This window comes from Chenopodium quinoa, unplaced genomic scaffold, assembly GCF_001683475.1.
Source record: "Chenopodium quinoa cultivar QQ74 unplaced genomic scaffold, ASM168347v1, whole genome shotgun sequence".
NCBI classification, from domain to species: Eukaryota; Viridiplantae; Streptophyta; class Magnoliopsida; order Caryophyllales; family Amaranthaceae; genus Chenopodium; species Chenopodium quinoa.
The window spans coordinates 1,814,717-1,834,455 of record NW_018744111.1 but is presented as its reverse complement, the minus strand read 5'-3'; the positions used below and the strand labels follow the sequence as shown (position 1 = coordinate 1,834,455).

The 19,739-nt window shown below is 32.6% G+C and overlaps 1 protein-coding gene across 1 annotated transcript; it reads right to left on the bottom strand.

Moving 5' to 3' along the window:
• Positions 1 to 13,735: 13,735 nt before the first annotated feature.
• On the bottom strand, positions 13,736 to 14,777 carry LOC110692400. The gene is made up of 2 exons (XM_021869398.1): positions 13,867 to 14,777; positions 13,736 to 13,796 (listed from the first exon to the last, which is right to left on the bottom strand). Exons 1-2 carry the CDS (start codon positions 14,775 to 14,777, stop codon positions 13,736 to 13,738), a joined length of 972 nt encoding a protein of 323 aa, XP_021725090.1.
• Between the last annotated feature and the right edge of the window lie 4,962 nt (positions 14,778 to 19,739).

Below are 19,739 nucleotides of genomic sequence, written 5' to 3'. Positions count from 1 at the left end.
GGTCTTAGTGAACTTCCTATCTCTTTCTGGGGACATGCGCTACAAACCGCGACACTAACACTGAACCGAGCTCCGTCAAAAGCTGTTGAAAAGACTCCATATGAATGATGGACTAAGAAACCTCCTAAGTTGTCTTTTCTCAAGATTTGGGGATGCGTAAAATATGTCAAACGATTAATTTCGGACAAACTTCACCCCAAATCGGACAAGTGTTTCTTTGTGGGAATATCTAAAAGAAACCAAAGGGTATTACTTCTACAATAAATCCGAGAACAAAGTGTTTGTTGCTCCAGATGGTGTCTTTTTGGAGAAGGAACACCTTTCCAAAATGACAAGTGGGAGGAAAATCGAACTCGACGAAGTTCGAGAGGACGAGCAAGAATATCAACCTGACAAAACTAACAATCTAAGTGCTTTGGAAGCAGCTGAGAAGATTGGTAAGAATCAAACAGACAATGTAAATGCTAAACCTATTACCCTTCGTAGGTCGCAACGGCAAAGATCTCAACCAGACAGATACCTTGGTATTGTCTTAACCGATAATCAAGACATCCTAGTTATGGATGAAGATGAGCCAGTGACATACAAGAAAGCTATGACAAGCCCCAACTCTGCTAAATGGCAAGAGGCTATGAAATCCGAGATGGACTCCATGTCTGAAAATCAAGTCTTGGACTTGGTGAATTTACCCGAGGGTTACACACCCATTGGTTGCAAATGGATCTTCAAATTGAAGACAGACAAGGATGGAAATGTATCGATATACAAGGCTAGACTGGTGGCAAAAGGTTATAGACAAGTCCACACGATTGACTATGATGAAACCTTTTCACCGGTTGCAATGCTAAAGTATGTCCGGATTATTCTAGCGATTGCTGCATATTACGATAATGAAATATGGAAGATGGATGTCAAAACCACCTTCCTAAATGGAATTTTGGAAGAAAATGTGTATATGACATAGCCAGAAGGTTTTGTCGATCCGAGCAATGCTGGAAAGGTTTGCAAGCTTAAGAAGTCCATTTATGGACTAAAGCAAGCCACCAGGAGTTGGAATCTGCGATTTGATGAAGCCATCAGAAAGTTTGGTTTTATCAAGAATACAGATGAATCTTGTGTATACAAGAAGGTTAGTGGGAGTGACATCGCATTCCTACTCCTATATGTCGATGACATACTACTCATTGGAAACAGCACAAAATTACTAGAGTCCGTAAAGGGCTGGTTGGGAACGTGTTTTTCAATGAAGGAATTACGAGAGGCACAGTACATATTAGGCATCAAGATCTACAGGGATAGATCTAAGAGGATGATTGGATTGAGCTAGAGTACTTACATTGATAAAGTACAGGCACAATTCAACATGGAAAATGCCAAGAAAGGGCATCTACCCATGTCCCATGGCATAACTGTCAGCAAGAAACAGTGTCCACAGACACCTGTTGAGCAAGAGAGAATGGATCAGATTCCATATGCTTCGTTAATTGGGTCGATCATGTATGCCATGATATGTACCAGACCAGATGTATCGTATGCCTTGAATGCTACGAGCCGATACTAATCAAACCCAGGAGAGGCGCATTAGACTACGGCCAAGAATATCATAAAGTACCTGAAAAGGAACAAGGATAAATTCCTGGTTTATGGTGGCCATAAACACCTGGTTGTTGAAGATTACACTGACGCTAGCTTCCAGAATGATAGAGACGACTTCAAGTCACAGTCAGGATACATATTCTGTCTTAATGGAGGAGCGTTTAGCTGGAAGAGTGCCAAGCATAGCACAACTGCAGACTCTACAATTGAAGCCGAATACTTGGCTGCTTCAGAAGCTGCTAAGGAGGCTGTTTGGATTTGCAAATTCATCGGTGAACTTGGTGTTGTACCCTCCATCAAGGGTTCGATAGATCTCTACTGTGACAACAATGGAGCTATCGCTCAGGCCAGAGAGCCAAGAGAGCACCAGAAGGTCAAACATGTCCAAAGGCAATTTCACATGATAAGGGAATGGAAATTCGAAGGTGAAATCAGAATTTGCAAGATCGGCACGGATGATAATGTGGCTGATCCTTTGACTAAACCTTTGCCTCAAGTGAAACACAACAAGCACATTGAGGCAATGGGAATCAAGCACATCGGAGACTAGCTTTGAAATTCCATGTACATGTGTTTTAATTAAACTGGTTGTTTTAATATAAGACATTGTATTGAAACCATTCAGTTATGGAGTAATTAATTTTTATGAAAAATTATCATTCACTCCATTGTTATTTAATTGTGGTTTAGAATTAAATAATGAGTCCATTCGATTTATGGAAATATTCAAAACAGGGTATCAAGACCATGTCTTGGATAAAGAAACACCTGTTAAGTGAACATTAAATATTTAAATAAAAAATTATCCTTAATCGAGGTCATCTAAATGATGGACAATTGATGACCACTAGAGATTAGCGTGTAGTGTGATTTACAGCACCGTTTCTTGTGCTGCAAGGACATGATGGTCATAAATCATTATCACAGGTGCCAGTTTGGAACTGCACTGGATCGACCTATGAGAGTACTTTAAGAGATTCAAAATTGTCATAAGTACATTTCTCATTATAGCTATCGGAACTCGTTTCCTCGACCATGATTATTGTGAAGTTTTCTTGTTTGAGTACTAGTCTCTTTGATGTTGCCTAATGTCTGCCGTAAATGGGGAACATAACGGGAACACTCAGGAGATTAGGTCCTCTTAGTAAGAGAAACTTACAATGCAAGACTGGGAATGTCCCCATATAAACAAAAGGGAACATGTCTTTGTTGTTTATAAGGCCGCTCAAAGAATGAGACTGTGAAAATGCATGGTCGTGCTCAGAAGGATTTTATAAATCATCTGCTTATTGACAGTCGAACTCAGAGATCGAGAAACACTTTTGAACATAATAAGGATGACAATGAATCTTACCTTATAGTTCACGAAGAGACATTAAGCGACATAGGAAATGGGCTATACACTGTACGCACACTTGTCCGGAAGGACAAGTGGGAGATTGAAAGGAATGGTGTCCTTCCAACAAGTGTATTATTCTGATAGAGGGTTCAGAATTATTACAGAGCAAATTCTTCAGTAAGGTCAAGTGATCAAAATGCCTAGGTGGAGGCCGCTTCCGATCGGTTATTAAGGTATAATTAATATTACAGCTTAATCTTAACTTAACCCTTTGGGTCGAACCCAATCAAACAACCGATCCAAGACGAAGATTTAATCCGAAGGATTTAATGAGTCGACGGAGTTTTACGAACACAGACGTCGGATATCGAGCCTAGGGCGTCGAGACCGAGCGTCACAAAATCACAAAAAACAAATATGAGCATAGCCGTAACATCGCACTAGCCTAGCCATGTGGACTGCTAGGCTATGCTAGCTCATCGCAAACCTAGGCGGACCATGTATGTGCTAGGCGCACCATGGTGTGCTAGGCAATCCATGAGTACTAGGCGCACTAGGCTTCCCATCGCAGCACCATGTGCGTGTGTGTGCTTGCCTCCGCATAGCACAGCAGCACCGCAGCATGCGTGCATGGGTGCCTAGGCGCCATCGCAGACCACACGCACCAAGCACAGCCATCGCAGTGCTGGGCATTAGCGTGTGTGCGTGTGCGTGTGTGTCTCGCACCATCGCAACATCAGCCTCGCACAGCAGCACCATGCCAGGCATCCTTGCGTGTGAGCGTGTGTGTAAGCACCATCGCAGGCCACGCACCAAGCACAACACACTTATGCGTGTGCGAGTGCTAGTGCATGCTGGCCTGACTATGCGTAGCTATGCGAGAGGCGATGCCCAGCATGCGTGGCTCACTAGCAGCACGCATGCTGGGTAGGCGTGTGCGTGCTCATGCGAAGGGGAGAGCTAGGCAGCCAGCAGCGCCCAGCACCTAGTAAGCCGCCGCATGGGCATCACCCACCACAGCAGCATGCAGCGCGCATGGCTGGTTGGGCTGATGCTTTAGGTGTATTTGTAGTGTACGCTTTAGGTGTGTTCTTAGCACCTATTTCAAATAGACTTGTGGATATGAAATTGTTAAAGACAGTTAAGGATGTTTCAAACATTACATCTTTGAATTGGTGTGCATATGCTTTAACTCAATTAGGAGATGGTGTAGGGAGGTGGAAAGACTCACAAAATACAAATTGTAGAGCTTGTTTGTTATTTTTAGTAGCTATAAATTTACAATGTATAATGTTTCATGGTGAGGTAGCAAGAAATGAAATATCTTTTATTTAATAGTGGGCTCTTGAGAAAAAAAGAGAGTTAGACTTATAGATGAGAAGGCATCGGGATTCAAGAATTCAATGTTGGATTTAAGGACTTATTGATTGAGCAAGTCTTCCATTGCTACTTTTAGTAAAAATTAAACTGGAGAAAATGTTGTTGAACAGAATGAAACACGATTTATCCAATTTCATCTTCATGGTGATATGAAAATTGTTGCACAAATTCATGGGTCTTTTTCTTATGTAAATCAAACTCTTATGCATGTCATTAGTAATGATTCATTAAAAAATAATTTTTGTTAGTAATATTTAGTTTTAAGAGATTTGCAACAAGCCATGAGGATTTGTGGTAGGGACTTGTTTCTTGGTATATGTTATAACAAAGACAAAAATTAAGAAAAACAACCATGATTTTATGCATGATTGCTACTGATAGTCCTCTCTACCAAGATTCTACATTCATCGAAAATATTGAATCAATCATTACATTTGTTAATGAGTTGAAGGAAGACAATGGTAGTGGTGCTTTTGGTTGCACTATATCTCTTGGGAATACAATAGATTCAATTTGGGAAAAAAATTACGAATCAAGTATTTTCTAAAAAAATAAATATAATACCTTTTTTAAGTGGTAACTTAAAATTGAATCCCACGTCCTTTTCAATCTCTACTCACGGAGATAGAGGAAGATGTTTGTCCTTCTTAAGAAGGCAATGGCGGAAGATCCTTCCTTGGGAAGACAATTTTCTCCTATTTTCCATATATCATCATTACATTCTTTTATAAAACGGAGTAGTATTATAAAAGAAAGTAAATAGATTGTAATGATGAAGTATGGAAAATAGGAGAAAACTGTCTTCCTTGGGAAGGATCTTCCGCCATTGCCTTATAAAAGAAGAAAAAATCTTTCTTGTCTCCGTGAGAAGTGATTGATAGGGATGTGGGATTAAAATTTTATTAATATTAAAAATAAGGGTGTTCGCATTATTTTTATTTTGTAAAAACAATACAGAGTAAAAACGAAATGTTACTTGTTACTACTCTGTATTTGTTGAATGTAGCTACTACATACGTAATTTTTTTTTAAATACACACTTGACATATACGAAGATTACAAAGTGTTCTAGTAATTTTAACTCGAATGCTTATTAAACTAAAATACTAGAAACTTTATACAATGTCCATTACATTAAATAATAATAATAAGTGCAATGTCTTTTGCATTAAAATAATAATTAAAAAAAAAATTGGTGCAGCGTTCATTTTATTTTCCCATATAGGTTACACTTACAAACACATTTTTTTTTCTTTGAATGGAACACTTACAAACTTACAAAAGGGGATTTTCCCGTTATGGTTTCAGGTGCAAAAATGATTAGGTAGTGGGTAGTCTTATTTCCACAACATGATGTTCTCAAAATATGTGTGATCAGGGGGTTTTCTTTGGTGGTCTTTAATTCTATTATGTTTCCCTACCTTATAAAATGTACTAGATACAAGATTACTCTTATGAATAGTGTGCTGCCAATTATACCTTTTAAAATATGAATTTACATGTTTACCCTCATTAATATGTATAGGTTTTTATTTTTCATTTATTAAAGTTAGTTGTCTTTTTTTAATTATTATTTGTGTTAATTAATTTTAATAACTATTTCAAATAGTGTGTGGAAATTTATACCTTGAAATATATTTGTTGAAATATTTTCCCTCAATCACTAAAGTTCTTTAATTCTATTATATTTAACTAATAAGCATAAAATTTTAGCTAGTTATTTAAATAATTAACTTATTGAATAGAACCTTTAATTAATACAGTGGTCTTTGTTGCTTTTATGTTTGATTTTGTTATGCTACGTATAACTTTGACAAGTAACTTTAAAACTTTAACTAATAGAATAGAATCTTCAATTAATTGACTTAATACGTTTAACTAGGTATATATAGTGGTCTTTCTTGCTTTTATGGAGTGGTATTTGATTATGTTATACTTGTAATAATTGACTTATAACCTTTTTTTTTTTAAGTTAATTGACTTATAACTTTACTAATACTTTGAATCTTTTAACTAGTTCAACATAATTTTTAACTTATTAGACTAAAACCTTTAATTTGTTGAATATGTGTTTGATCTAATATTGGCATTTGATGATGCATATTCTCATGCTTGTATCATGGTATAGTACTAATTTGTGAATTATGATGATGCTCACAAATATGGAGTGGTCGTTGTTGTTCTTATTGATTGGTCTTTGATTCTATTATGTTTAACTAATAAACTTATAATTTTAACTAATAATTTAAAAAATCATGCGTCGCAAGGGACTTAATTTAGTCTACTCTTACTTGTCAAAAAAAAATAGTCTGCTCCATATACTTTAAAAAAGTACGGAGTACATTATATATAAGAATTTAAACAATTGCAAACCAATTTATATTGATTACTTTACAATCTATATAACTAATTATTACGGTATAAAAAAACGATTAGACATTTCTTATTACACTTATTGTTAAATCCTTGCAAATAAAATTAAATGAAAATAGAATCTATACCTATCTATACTTAGTACTATATTTAAAAACTCAAACCGAGAAAGAAACATGTCCCTATCTTATTATACTTCCTTATCTTATTTTTTAACCCAATGTGCCAAATGTCTTCTTATATTATTAGATTATTTATTACACTATCTTTCTTAAATATTTCTATAAATAATTCATCTTTATCTCCCATCTCCCATCTACAATTCAACATGCATTTTCCTATTCTCCCTTAAAATTTTGTCCTTCCGATCCTCCTTCATTTTTTACAAGCTTAATTTTCAATCTATGTCCCAAAAATTTAATTTCTTTATTATTGTTTTCGGTTACACATTGCACCCATCATAATTTTTTAGTATTTCCTTATTCATCTGTAAATGTAATTTTCTATGAACAATTTGTCCAATTGCACATCTAGAGCGCTAGTTAATACTAAAATCCGAGAATAGCTCGGATAATAACTAGTTATGTAAGATAAGAGTTATCGCAATGTAATACTAATGAGGGAAAATAATTAAATAACACTTTAGAGGATATAACTGTCCAAAATGCTATTCATAATCTCAAATTTTAAAAAAGTCAAGGAGTATTTGAAAAACTACTACTTAGTGAATATTAGAAGACAATAAGTTATGAAATAATTCACTTTCCCCCAAAGTGTATCAACCTTATAAACAAAAAGAATTACCCTTTACAGTCTCTACTTTCAAACCCTAGAAACTTCGTAGTCGTTGTCCCCTCCTAGCAAGACAACGTCAACCATTGTTGTCGGAAACGGTATTCGACCGTCGGCGATCCAAGTTAAGTCTACTCTCTTTTCTCTCACTCACTAAATATAGTTAGTTAATACTTGAAGTCAATTAGTTACCAAGAAATTCACTTTCTCCCAATGTATACCAGCTTTCAAAAATAAAAGGATTACCCTTCATTATCTCTATTTTTAAACCATATAAACCTAATAATTGTTATCTTCTGAGAAAACGGCAACCATTGTTGCCGAAAATGATATCTGACTACTAGCGATCCAAATTAAGTCTACTCTCTTTTCTCTCACTCAATAATTTATTCGTTTTTACTTAGAATTATTTTCAACCTCCTCCTCTTCTACCACCAGTCCACCACCACAACCACCAAGCTTAAAAGACATCACACGTCCCTAGCAACGATGAGCCACATCTCACATGTCCGTAGTATTGGCGAATCACCATCCACACCGCCTTATCAAATGTGTTGTTTATTTTGTTTTAATTTTTTTTAGTTACTGAGGTTGAAAGTATGCTCTTAAATGAACTGATGAATAATGTTAAAAGTATGTTGTTACATACTTATGATAATTAATGATGTTGAATGTTATTTGGTTTTGTGTTCATAACTATCCTTTTTTTTATTCATCTCAATGTTAAATGTGTGTTTTTTTTAGATTTATGGTATTTACATACGGAGTACATTATATGTTATCATGTAAAATATTTTTTCATTCTTCTCAATGTCTACTTTTATAATAAACTTTTTGTAAATTTTTACTAATATTCAATTAAACATATTGATGGTCAAAGCTAAGTTGTGCCTCGACAAATGTAAAACTCAAATAATAAATTTCAAAAATAAAAAAACAAAGGATTGCTATATAATGATAAAATTAACAAATATGCTGTAAATTTCCTACAGACTATTAACAAACCGGATCAAAGATGTGACATTCCTAAATTGAGGCGTGTTATCTTTATTGATTATGAGAATTGCTAACAATTATATAGAATAAATTAACTATTGTAAAATGAGGTGGAATAATATGCATATGTATACTCAGGTTGAGGACTAAGGATCAAACCAAATGGGACTTGTATATCTTTTGCTAATGTAGCTTAGATACTTTATTAGATTGTGTTTTAACATTGAAAGTGTTTGGAGTTTCCTCTTGTTTGATTATTTATTTTTAAATAGACATTTCAAAATGAAAATATTGGATAGATGATGATGGAGCAAAGACTATAGGTAAAAAAGAAATTGCAAATATTTTCACCGAATTGGCGTTAAAAAAAAAGGGAGAAAAGTAATGAAAGAAGAATTGAAGAAACAAGGAGAAATAGAGGACGTTGAAAGATAAACATATCAATGATTTAGTTTACTACATTAATGAACTAGTTAAACTTTATATTGGTTAGTTTTCATATCAGTACATTATTAAACATATCAGTACATGAGTTAGTTTGATTTATCAATACATTACATAAACATATCTATTAATTTAGTTATGTATGTATGTTTAACATTTTTTTTGTAGGAGTTTAATTTAAATTGTAAACATGATGCTTAAAGTAAAGTAATGGAGAAAATTATAGAGGATGAAAATGTCATTGTGTAACACCCCCAAATCTCCCTGTAAAGAAATACCAGTATAACACGTATAAATATACCATAGAGATGGATTTAGGAGTATTACCGCCGCGTGATTACGCAAGGCTACTCAAACTACTTAACTCAATAACAAAACTTGTTGCGGAAAACTCAAATTTCTTTTATTAATACTTATAAAAATAGTAACATTGCTATGAGTCTCAAAATAAAGACAAAACCAACATTCCTAAACTAGGTGAAGCAGATCCCGTGACTCCCATGTGCTCATTCATGACTCCACCTGAAAATAGTCAACAACGCTTGCCATTAAGGTAAACCGGGCGAACTAAAACAAATAGAAAATACGGATTGACAAAATAGGCTAAGTACGATAAGTGATGTAAACTCAATTTATTTGTAAACATGCTTTTAAAACCAATTCCAATAATAAATCCAATAATTCCAAACTCATGATTTAAAAATATTCTCCAAACAATTCCAATAATTTATTCGATAAAAATGATTAATAAAACCAATTCCACATTTTAAATCCAATTCCTCACCCAAGTGTGCAAACCCCCCAAGCTAGTCTCCTTCTATTGCAAGGCTATTCTTCAGGAAAGACTCGGTCATACAAAGTCCAAAGTCTTATCAACCAAATCCGCATAGTGGGATTAAAAATCAACATGCTTGTAAAACTTTAATAATAATAATTCAATAAATACTTTTAATTCAATAATTCCAATCTTTAAAATAAACAACTCAAGGCTCCGTGACATTCATTTCAACATGTGCTTTCAAAATCAACCTTTTTATAATACTTGAGAATTAAATCTCATGTTAAAACCTTTTACAAAAACAAAAAATCTTCCTTTCAAGATCAAAAGCTTTTATTAAATTCAACAAGATTTTCAAATCAATTCTTTTATTTAAAACATAATAAGTAATTCAAAACATGATATTAAAATCAATCCTTCAAATATATTTATTAAAACATGTATTAAAATCAATTCTTCTAAACATACTTTATTTTATAAATCATAATTCAAATCAATCACCAATAAAATCATATAAAACATAATATTCAAACCAATCACTTTCAAAGGTATCTAGCCACCTTAATGTACCTTTATTCCAAATAACAATCAACACTCCGCACTTTCAAAGTTCAATCACGAGTACACCTTCCAATTAACATAACCATAAGGTTATCACAATATCTTTAGACATAAACCCAAATCTAATGTGTTTGGGCAAAAAAACCCCTTTAAAAATAATACTTTAATATAAAATTATAACTTTGAAATAAGTATTTATATTTAAGAAAACTAACCATGAAAAAGATAAAGGAATAGGATTAAAGAGAATTGAATTTGCGTTAAAAAGAATTGGCAGAAATTGCATAGGCTATAACTCCTTCAATATAACTCTGAATTGGGTGATTCTTGAGCCTAAACTCAAGGATTCTTTGAGAGGAACAATACAAAGGTTGAGGGAAACCTTAAGTTCCCGAAAACTGGCTCCAAAGATATACGGCCTGATTTTCTTTTAGAAAAGAGAAAAAGAAAAGTAGGAAAAGGTTGAGGGAAAAGAAGAGTAAAAGACAAGAAGTGAATTGTGTTTTGGTGTGAAGAATATGAGAGGTATGAGGGGGGTTTTTATAGGCTCATGAATTAAAAAATTAAGGTAAGATTTTGTAGGAAAAATCATGGTAAATTTAGTTTGAGGAATTACTTGGAAAAGAAAGTTAAAAGAATTTAGAAAAGTCTAGTTTATGGTAATTAAGAAATGAAGAAATAAGGTAAGTAGGTAGTCATGAAATATTAAAAGGTAAAAGGCTTTGCTTGAGGAATAATTAAGAATTATTTAAGGTAAATAAATAAGATGATCAAATCTTTATGAGATGGAAAATAGGAATTAAGGAAATAAGGAATTTAAGGTAGATAATTAAAATAAAAAACTAACAAAATAATTAACATAAGGTGGCCGAAAATATTGAGCATATCCATGCTCATATTTTCGGATCTCCACTACAATTTTTAGGAAAATATTTGCTAGATTTTAAGGATTAGAAATGATTGGGTAAATTATATTTTGTAGGAAATAATTAATTAGAAAAATACCAATTATTCACTAATTAATTAACTAAGAAAATCAGATGTTGTACACTTAGAAAATTCGAATATTCTAGCTAATTAATTAAGGAAATTTGGCCCTTTTAAATTAAATAAGAAAATATAATTTTGCTTAATTAAAATATTTGAAATATATATATAATCCGGTTTTTAAAATGAAATAAATGGATAATAAATCTTATCCAAAATCCAAAATGATAATTGAGTTTTGAAAATGTTGTTGGCGCCAAAATTCAAATACTGTTTTGGCTCCAAAATTCAAATAGTAAAATAAATACTAAAATACCCTTTTAAGAAAATACTAATTAATTAAATATTAAATTAGAAAATACGTTTAAAAAATATAGGGTATTACAGTCTACTCCCCTTTAATAAAGCTTTGTGCCGAAACTTAGCCAAAATAAAAAGAAATCAATTTTAAATTCTTAGACTCATGCACATCCTAACCAGGCTTAAGATCATAAGTAACTCAAGAAAGACTCAAAATTACTCAAAAATGACTCGAAAGGCAAACACGCGAAACTCTATCGCCCTCTACCCCCTTTAAAAGGAGTTACGTCCCTGTAACTCGACCAACACATTAACTCATTAAATTAACACTTTATCAACAATCACCAATCAAAGTAAGGAAAACCAACAAGTTTCAAACATCCAAAAGAGCTTAGGTTTTTAAAATGATTTGTTTACAAAAGTAGTAAGAAAACTCGTAAAATATTTTTTATGAGTCATTCGAAAAATTTAAAATACTTACATTAGGAAAAATCGTTGAAAACACTGTAAAATTCTGATATATATTTATTTATAAGGTATAAATTGAAATCAAAATATTTAATAAAAGATTTTACAAGATTTATATATGAAAGTTTTCAATCTAAGTAATTATTTAAAAACAAGGAATACAAAACTTTTACTTAGAAAATTGTATATTTGAAAATTCATTTTTGCATACTTGTAGTAAAATACTTGTTTTAAAAAAAGTCTTACTTTTTCATAAAGAAACTCTATAATTACAATAATCACATATTCAACTTCATAGCAAGGACTGTCATAGGTACCAAGCATAAAATAAACATATCTCATCTTGACCCTATTATCGCTCCTAGACTAGGAACTTGTCTTAGGGTAACTTTCAAAAGTATTTACAATTTTCCCAACAATTTTATGAATCCTGGTAATACAACCTTAAAATGTAAACATTAACTTTTGGTCACTTCAAATAATACTTTGCCTTTAAAACATTCATAAACTCGATCATCTTTTTTCATTACTTCAAATTCCTCAATTTGGTTGTTATAATCCATAACTTTTGTTTAAGGCAATTTATTAATAACTCAGTTGAACAATATACAATCATAAATTCTTCCATCATTAATAACCTCTCTATGTTAATTAACTTTGTCGTCATTCTCTTAGAGTAAAATCCTTTAATGAGTAACCATCTAAATAATCATTCCCTAACTAACTTCATTAAATCCCTTCATAAGGTGTTATCACTTCAAAATAAACAAATTCTTTTATCTCAAATATATTCCTTATACTGTCATTTCACTTCAATTTATTCAAAATCCTCTAACTTTGTATTAAGTTGCTTCAAACATTCAATCATCAACAATTTTGCTTTTAAATAATCATCACAATGCTCATCCTCACAATAATATTACTCCGTTATACTTTTCACCCTTAGATTCAAATTGTCATAAATTAATGCTAATATCAAAATTCATATCTCCCAAAAATACATAACTTATTCCAACACTTATATAGAACTTTCAACTCATCATTACCACAAATAATATTTTCATGCTTATCATAAATCAGATTCCAAAATTAGTAAAGACTTGATGACACTAATCCTCTAAATATTCATGATAACAATCCAAAATAACTCCTCATTTATCCCATGGTAATCATCAAATCCTTTAATCTCAAAATAACAAACTTAACCATATTGACCACATGTAAACTTTGAATGATTTAAATACTTGCCACATGTCACATAATTAATTAAACCATATAAGGTCAAAGAAATTAGTCAACAGACTATATCGAACTTATATAAAATTCACACTTAAATGGATAAACCAATACAACAACTTATTTAAATTCACAATCATATATTTCGAAATACGATTTTAAGAAGAAATATATAAAACAAACACATCTATTTCCATATAAATTATTTACCAAATTCAACATTAGGAACACTCATTAAATAATTCTCACTCCACCAATAATCTTGAAATTCATATATTACGTCATGTAAACCATGTAAATATCATATATACACACAATTTCATAATTTGCACATGAAAATAATTATTTCCAACTTCCACTTGATATAAGCAAATATGTATCTTCCACATTGGAATTAAAATTCCGTAAAACTTTAACATGCACTTAGAATCCGAACAATTATGTTTCTCATGAAAACTTCACATGAACCTTAAAAATTAATGATATTATAATTCTACTTTTGAGGGTCGCATAGAAGGATTCAAAAAGCTTGAACCAATAAAAATTCTAATAACATAGAGAACATATCAAATCATTAGAGCTTTCACATTCATAATTATTCATTATGAAAACACACCTCTGAGGAACATTTCCTCCATTGCTACTAGTTCCAATTTGTGGTCCATTAGACTGAGGTGGCTTGAATGGGTTCTTACGACTCTCTTGAATTTTCCATGCCTTGACATCATATTCCATCTTGAAGCACTCATATTCACGGTGTCCCTGCTTTTGACAATAATGACAAGTCACCGGGTTACTTTCACAGTCTTTCCCAGGGTGGTTCTTCTCACACCTTCTATAAAAATACAGTCTCTTAGGTTTCTCACTGTTTTCTTGATCTCCATTTCCTCGAACATTGGTTTCCTGTCTATCATTTCTTTTCCCAAAATTCCCTTTGTTTTCCCTCTTATCTCCATTGGGCTTATGCCTCTTTTCACCCCCGAGAAAAGAATTCCGTCTCTTCCTTTTCTCTCCAGAATGCTCCATCTCTCTCCCCTTGATTCTGTACAAGTGGGTTGCACAGCCATAGACTTCATCTAGGGTCTCAAAAGTAACTCCCCCTAGATTCCCTTGGAGGGTTAAGGTTAGGCCTTGATCAAATCTCTGAGCTTTCAAGGTTTTAGTGGGAACTACTTCCGGGGCAAATCTCATTAACTCAATGAACCTGTTGTAGTACTCACTGATATTCATGTTCCCTATTATCAGGTTGGTAAACTCCATACACTTCTTCTTTCTCAGGTAGAAGGGGTAAAACTTCTCCCTCAAGGCTTCCTTAAACTCATCCCACCCAAAGTTAGGCCTCTTCAACAACTCATCCTTCCTTTGGGTCCACCACAAGTCAGCTTCCTCCGTTAGATAATAAGCACCATTATTCACCCTTAACTCACTTGAGCAATTGATGCCGTCAAACATCTTGTCAAACTCAGCTATGTAGGTTAACTTCCTAAGGACCTTGCCTACTTTGGAACCAGATCGCCTATTTCCCATTCTTGAAGACATAATTTCTTGTTATTCACAGCATTCTTGAAAATCAAAAGGAATGCACCATGAAAACACTTAATTCATTCCAAAATATAGAAAAATTGAAACAAGAATAACTTCACTTAAGGCATTTATTGAAAGCATATAAAAGTAATTCAACCACTTAATCTGAATTGTCATAATCAAAGCCTTCATTGGAAGGATCATAATCTGGATCATCATTTTGCCTTACCATCCACTCAATAAGCTTCAATAACTGGCCAAGTGTAGTAGGAAATTTAGTTGATTAAGCTGGGTTGTTATCACTATATTTTGGAGCATGGCTTGAGCTTTGAATTGGGTTATAAATTGGGCTATAGTGTGGGCTAGAAAATCCACAAATTGGTTTAGAAGAAATAACGTTGGACCTTTGGAGAAGTGGATGATATTTTAGGCTTGGTAATCTTTTATATAAATATGAAGCATCATGAACTTTTAGCCTTTTGTAATGTGAAAATTGGTTTTTGGGCTTGGACGCGTACATAAGGTAGAAGTCTCATAACTTGGAGTAAGAGAAGGAGAAGGATAATTCTTATGTCTTTCAGATGGTGGTATGGATTCATAAATGGAGGAAACAAACTCCTTGTGAAGTCTTGGATAAATGAAAGGGTAGTTGGAGTTCAAGTATTGAAGTTAGTAAAGTTATTTCAAGGTTTGGTTCTCCCAAACTTTGGTTGTTCCACAACTCTCCTCCTAGGTTCATAGTCACGTTTAAGGTAGTAAAATTACTTTTGAATTGAGTCAAGGTTGCTAACCACTTTCCTTCATGATGGTGCTTCTCATTCTCAAAGAAAGTTTCAAACTTTTTAACTTTAGGTCAAAGGACTAGAGCTAATAGTACTAGCCATGGTAGTTGAGTGAACACTTCAAGGTTAAACTTCTCATTAAGAGGTAGAACAAGGGTGGTTATCTTAGTCACAAAATTATTAACATGTACTAATTCCTTCAAATTTCAAGTAATAAATATTAAAGAATCTACTTCTTTACTTCATCTAACATCTATTTAATCATATAAATAAATTAATTGAATAAACACATTAATGTTATTCCACATAAGCTATTCAAATCAAAACTCAATGAATTCCTTGTATATGAAGCAATACGTATAAATCAACAAGTATAACTTAAGATGACTCAACTATGAGCATTCAAACACCATAATTTTCGGACCTCTCATCCTCTTTTAAATAATATAAATCAAAGAATTCCTTCCTCATATCATCAATAATTTTTATATTGTTTACACATATAAATTATCAAAACAACTCAACTCATAAATTCCATTTGTATAAAGCAATACATACTCAATAATAGACCAAGCATAACTCAAGATCACCCAACCATGGGCAATAAACTCAAAAAAAAAATTTGGACCTCTTGACCATAAATCAAGGTGTTATAACACCAATTTAATACACCAAATTAATGCACAACCAATCACACTAACTCAAGCTTTGAAATAGTTTCAATTCTTTTTGTTTTCAAAAATAATAATAATGTACTTGAGTCATGATATAGGACGGTCGAGCCCGCGTCTCCCAGGTAAGTTACCTACAGCGTCGAGATGAGCCTTACCTAGATAGAGAGTCATACCCATTATAGGCCTCCGTAGAGAATCCAAGCATTATTTTCACAATCATCTTTCCACAAATAGGAAAATAGTTTTTATTTAATAATAATGCTATTGAACTTCACACACAAACGCGAAACTCTATCCTATATGCCTTCTTATGTCTACCCACAATTTTTATTTTTTTCCAAATTATAATCTTTTTAGGACTAAAATATCTTATACCACTTTTTAACACCCCCAAATCTCCTTGTATAGAAATACCAGTATAATACGTATAATTATACCATAGAAATAGATTTAGAAGTATTCCGCCGCGTGATTACGCAAGGCTACTCAAACTACTTAACTCAATAACAAAACTTGTAGCGGAAAAACTCAACTTTCTTTTATTAATACTTATCAAAATAGTAACATTGTTATGAATACTCAAAATAAAGACAAAACCAACATTCCTAAACTAGGTGAAGAAAATCTCGGGACTCCTATATGCTCATTCATGACTCCACCTGAAAATAGTCAAAACTTCTTACCATTAAGGTAAACAGGGCAAACCAAAACAAATAGGAAATATGAATTGGAAAAATATGCTAAGTACAATAAGTGAAAGACAATGTAAACTCAATTTATTTGCAAACATGCTTTTAAAACCAATTCCAATAATTAATCCAATAATTCCAAACTCATGATTCAAAACCAATTCTCAATATTCTCAAAACAATTCTAATAATTTATTCAATAAAAATGATTAATAAAACCAATTCCTCATTTTAAATCCAATTCCTCACCCAAGTGTGCACATCCCCCAAGCTAGTCTCCTTCTATTGCAAGGCTATTCTTGAGAAAAGACTCGGTCATACAAAGTCCAAAGTCTTATCAACCAAATCCGCATAGTAGGATTACTATCAACATGCTTGTAAAACTTGATTAATAATAATTCAATAAATCCTTATTAATTCAATAATTCCAATATTTAAAAAAAAACAACTTAAGGCTCCGTGCTATTCAATTCAACATGTGCTTTCAAAATCAACCTTTTTATAATACTTGAGAATTAAATCTCATGTTATAAACTTTTAAAAAATCAATAACTCTTCCTTTCAAGATCAAAAGATTTTATTAAATTCAACAAGATTTTTAAATCAACTCTTTTATTTAAAACATGATAAGTAATTCAAAACATGATATTAAAATTAATCCTTCAAATATATTTATTAAAACCTGCATTAAAATCAATTCTTCCAAACATACTTCCTTTTATAAATCATAATTCAAATCAATCACCAATGAAATCATATAAAACATGCTATTCAAACCAATCACTTCCAAAGGTATCTAGCCACCTAAACGTACCTTGATTCCGATTAACAATCAACACATCGCACTTTCAAAGTTCCACGAATACACCTTGCAAATAACATAACCATAAAGTTATCACAATATCTTTAGACATAAACCCAAATCTTATGTGCATGGACTATAAAACTCATTTAAAAAAAATAATAATTTAATATAAAATTATAACTTTGAAATAAGTATTTATATTTTAGAAAACTAACCATGAAAAAGATAAAGGAATGCGATTAAAGAGTATCAGATTTGCATTGAAAATAATAAGCAGAACTTTCAGAGGCTATATCTCCTTCAATGTAACTCGGAATTGGGTTATTCTTGAGCCTAAACTCAAGGAATTTTTGAGAGAAATGATTTTCTATGAAGTAGCAAAACCACAAAACTTTCCAGAAGTGCTCGAAAACTAGCTCCAAGGTCTACAGGCTTATTTTCTTTGAGAAAAGAGGAGAAGAAAAGTAGGAAAAGGTTAAGGTAAAAGAAGAGTAAGAGAGAAGAAGAGAATTGAGTTTTGGTGTGAAGAATATGAGAGGTATGAGGGTTTTATATAGGCTCATGACTTGATGCGGAAGCATTCAAGGTTTCCTTTCTTGGTCCGTTTCTTTAATGTTTCTTAGATTAGATTTTGGCTTACAAGTTTTTACCTTTCACTTGAAAGAGTTTTTCTTGTTTTAAGCGTTAGGATTTCTATTTTGATTAGGAATTGTTTTGGTCTAAAAAGTTCCTATTTGAATTAGGACTTGTCTTTAGCAAAAGAGAGTTCCTATTTGAATTAGGACTTGTTTTTAGCAAAGTAAGTTCGTAAGTTGATTAGGACTTGACTTTGGTTTTTAGGCGTGTCTAGGAGTTTTAGGAGGATTGAATAACCTAATCTAAGTTGAATTAAACTTAGTTAGTTTAGTCATATCCGAATTAGGAACTTGGGGATCAAGTTTCGGTTTTCTTAGGTTTTCTAGGTCAAATGGGATTCTAATTCAATTAGGATTAGTCTTCTAATTTGATTAGGGTTAGAAGTAGTTTTTTGAGTCTATAAATATAGGTTGTAAACTTTGAATTATACAAGTTTGTTTTTGTTGATTAAAGCTTTATTGCTTGTTAATTTGGAACGTTTCTTTCCAAGTTTTCTTTGTGTTTGACGAGTGAAGTTAAACATAAAAACCCTTAGATTAGGCGAGTGAAACCTGATTTAGGAGAGGTTAGATTAATTAGTGAGTGAAGCTAATTCAAACTATCCTCAAAAAAAACCCCTAAATCACGAGATTAAGGTGAGTGAAGCCTTGAAATCAGATTTAGAACCCTTAGGTGAAAACAAACGAGTGAAGCTTGTTTAAACCTAAGACCAAACGAATCAAGAAACGCATCAAATGGTATCAGAGCTATTGGTGTGATTATTGATTCGTTATATCCTTGTTCTTGAGCAATCAAGAATCAATTCGTGCTAGTTTCTTGGTTCTTGTTCTTCTCGGCGCAGATCTGGGCCAGTTGGAAGTTTTAGGTTACTGCGAATTATCTACTTGGTATTTTTTGGTGATTCCACTTCTATTGTGTTACAATATCTTTAGAGTTTTTTCCTATAAAGTTTCAATGCGTTTGATCAAGTAACGAGTCCTAGGGAGCTTCAAACTTTGGTCGTTTTGTTTCTGGACGAAAATTCTGGAACGACCAAAAGTTTTTTAATTACTGCGAATTTTCTATTCGTTTTTTTTCGGTGACTCTTTTTGGGTTGGATTCCTATTAGACTAAAATTATAGCCTGTAAAATTTCGTGGTCATTAGATAAGTGACGCAAAATCTACAGCAACAAACATTCGAGGGAAGATTACTGATTGTGCGCAAATATGGTGAGTAAATCAACGGAAACTCACTTGCTTGAACAAATGGCTGCTTTGATGGAACAAAACATTACTTTTATGAATCATATGAAGAGTCTTCAAGGGGAGATGTTCAAATTTAAGGCTAAGGCTTCGGGAGGTTCTATTGGTAGTGGTGGATACAAGAAGGATGAGGAGA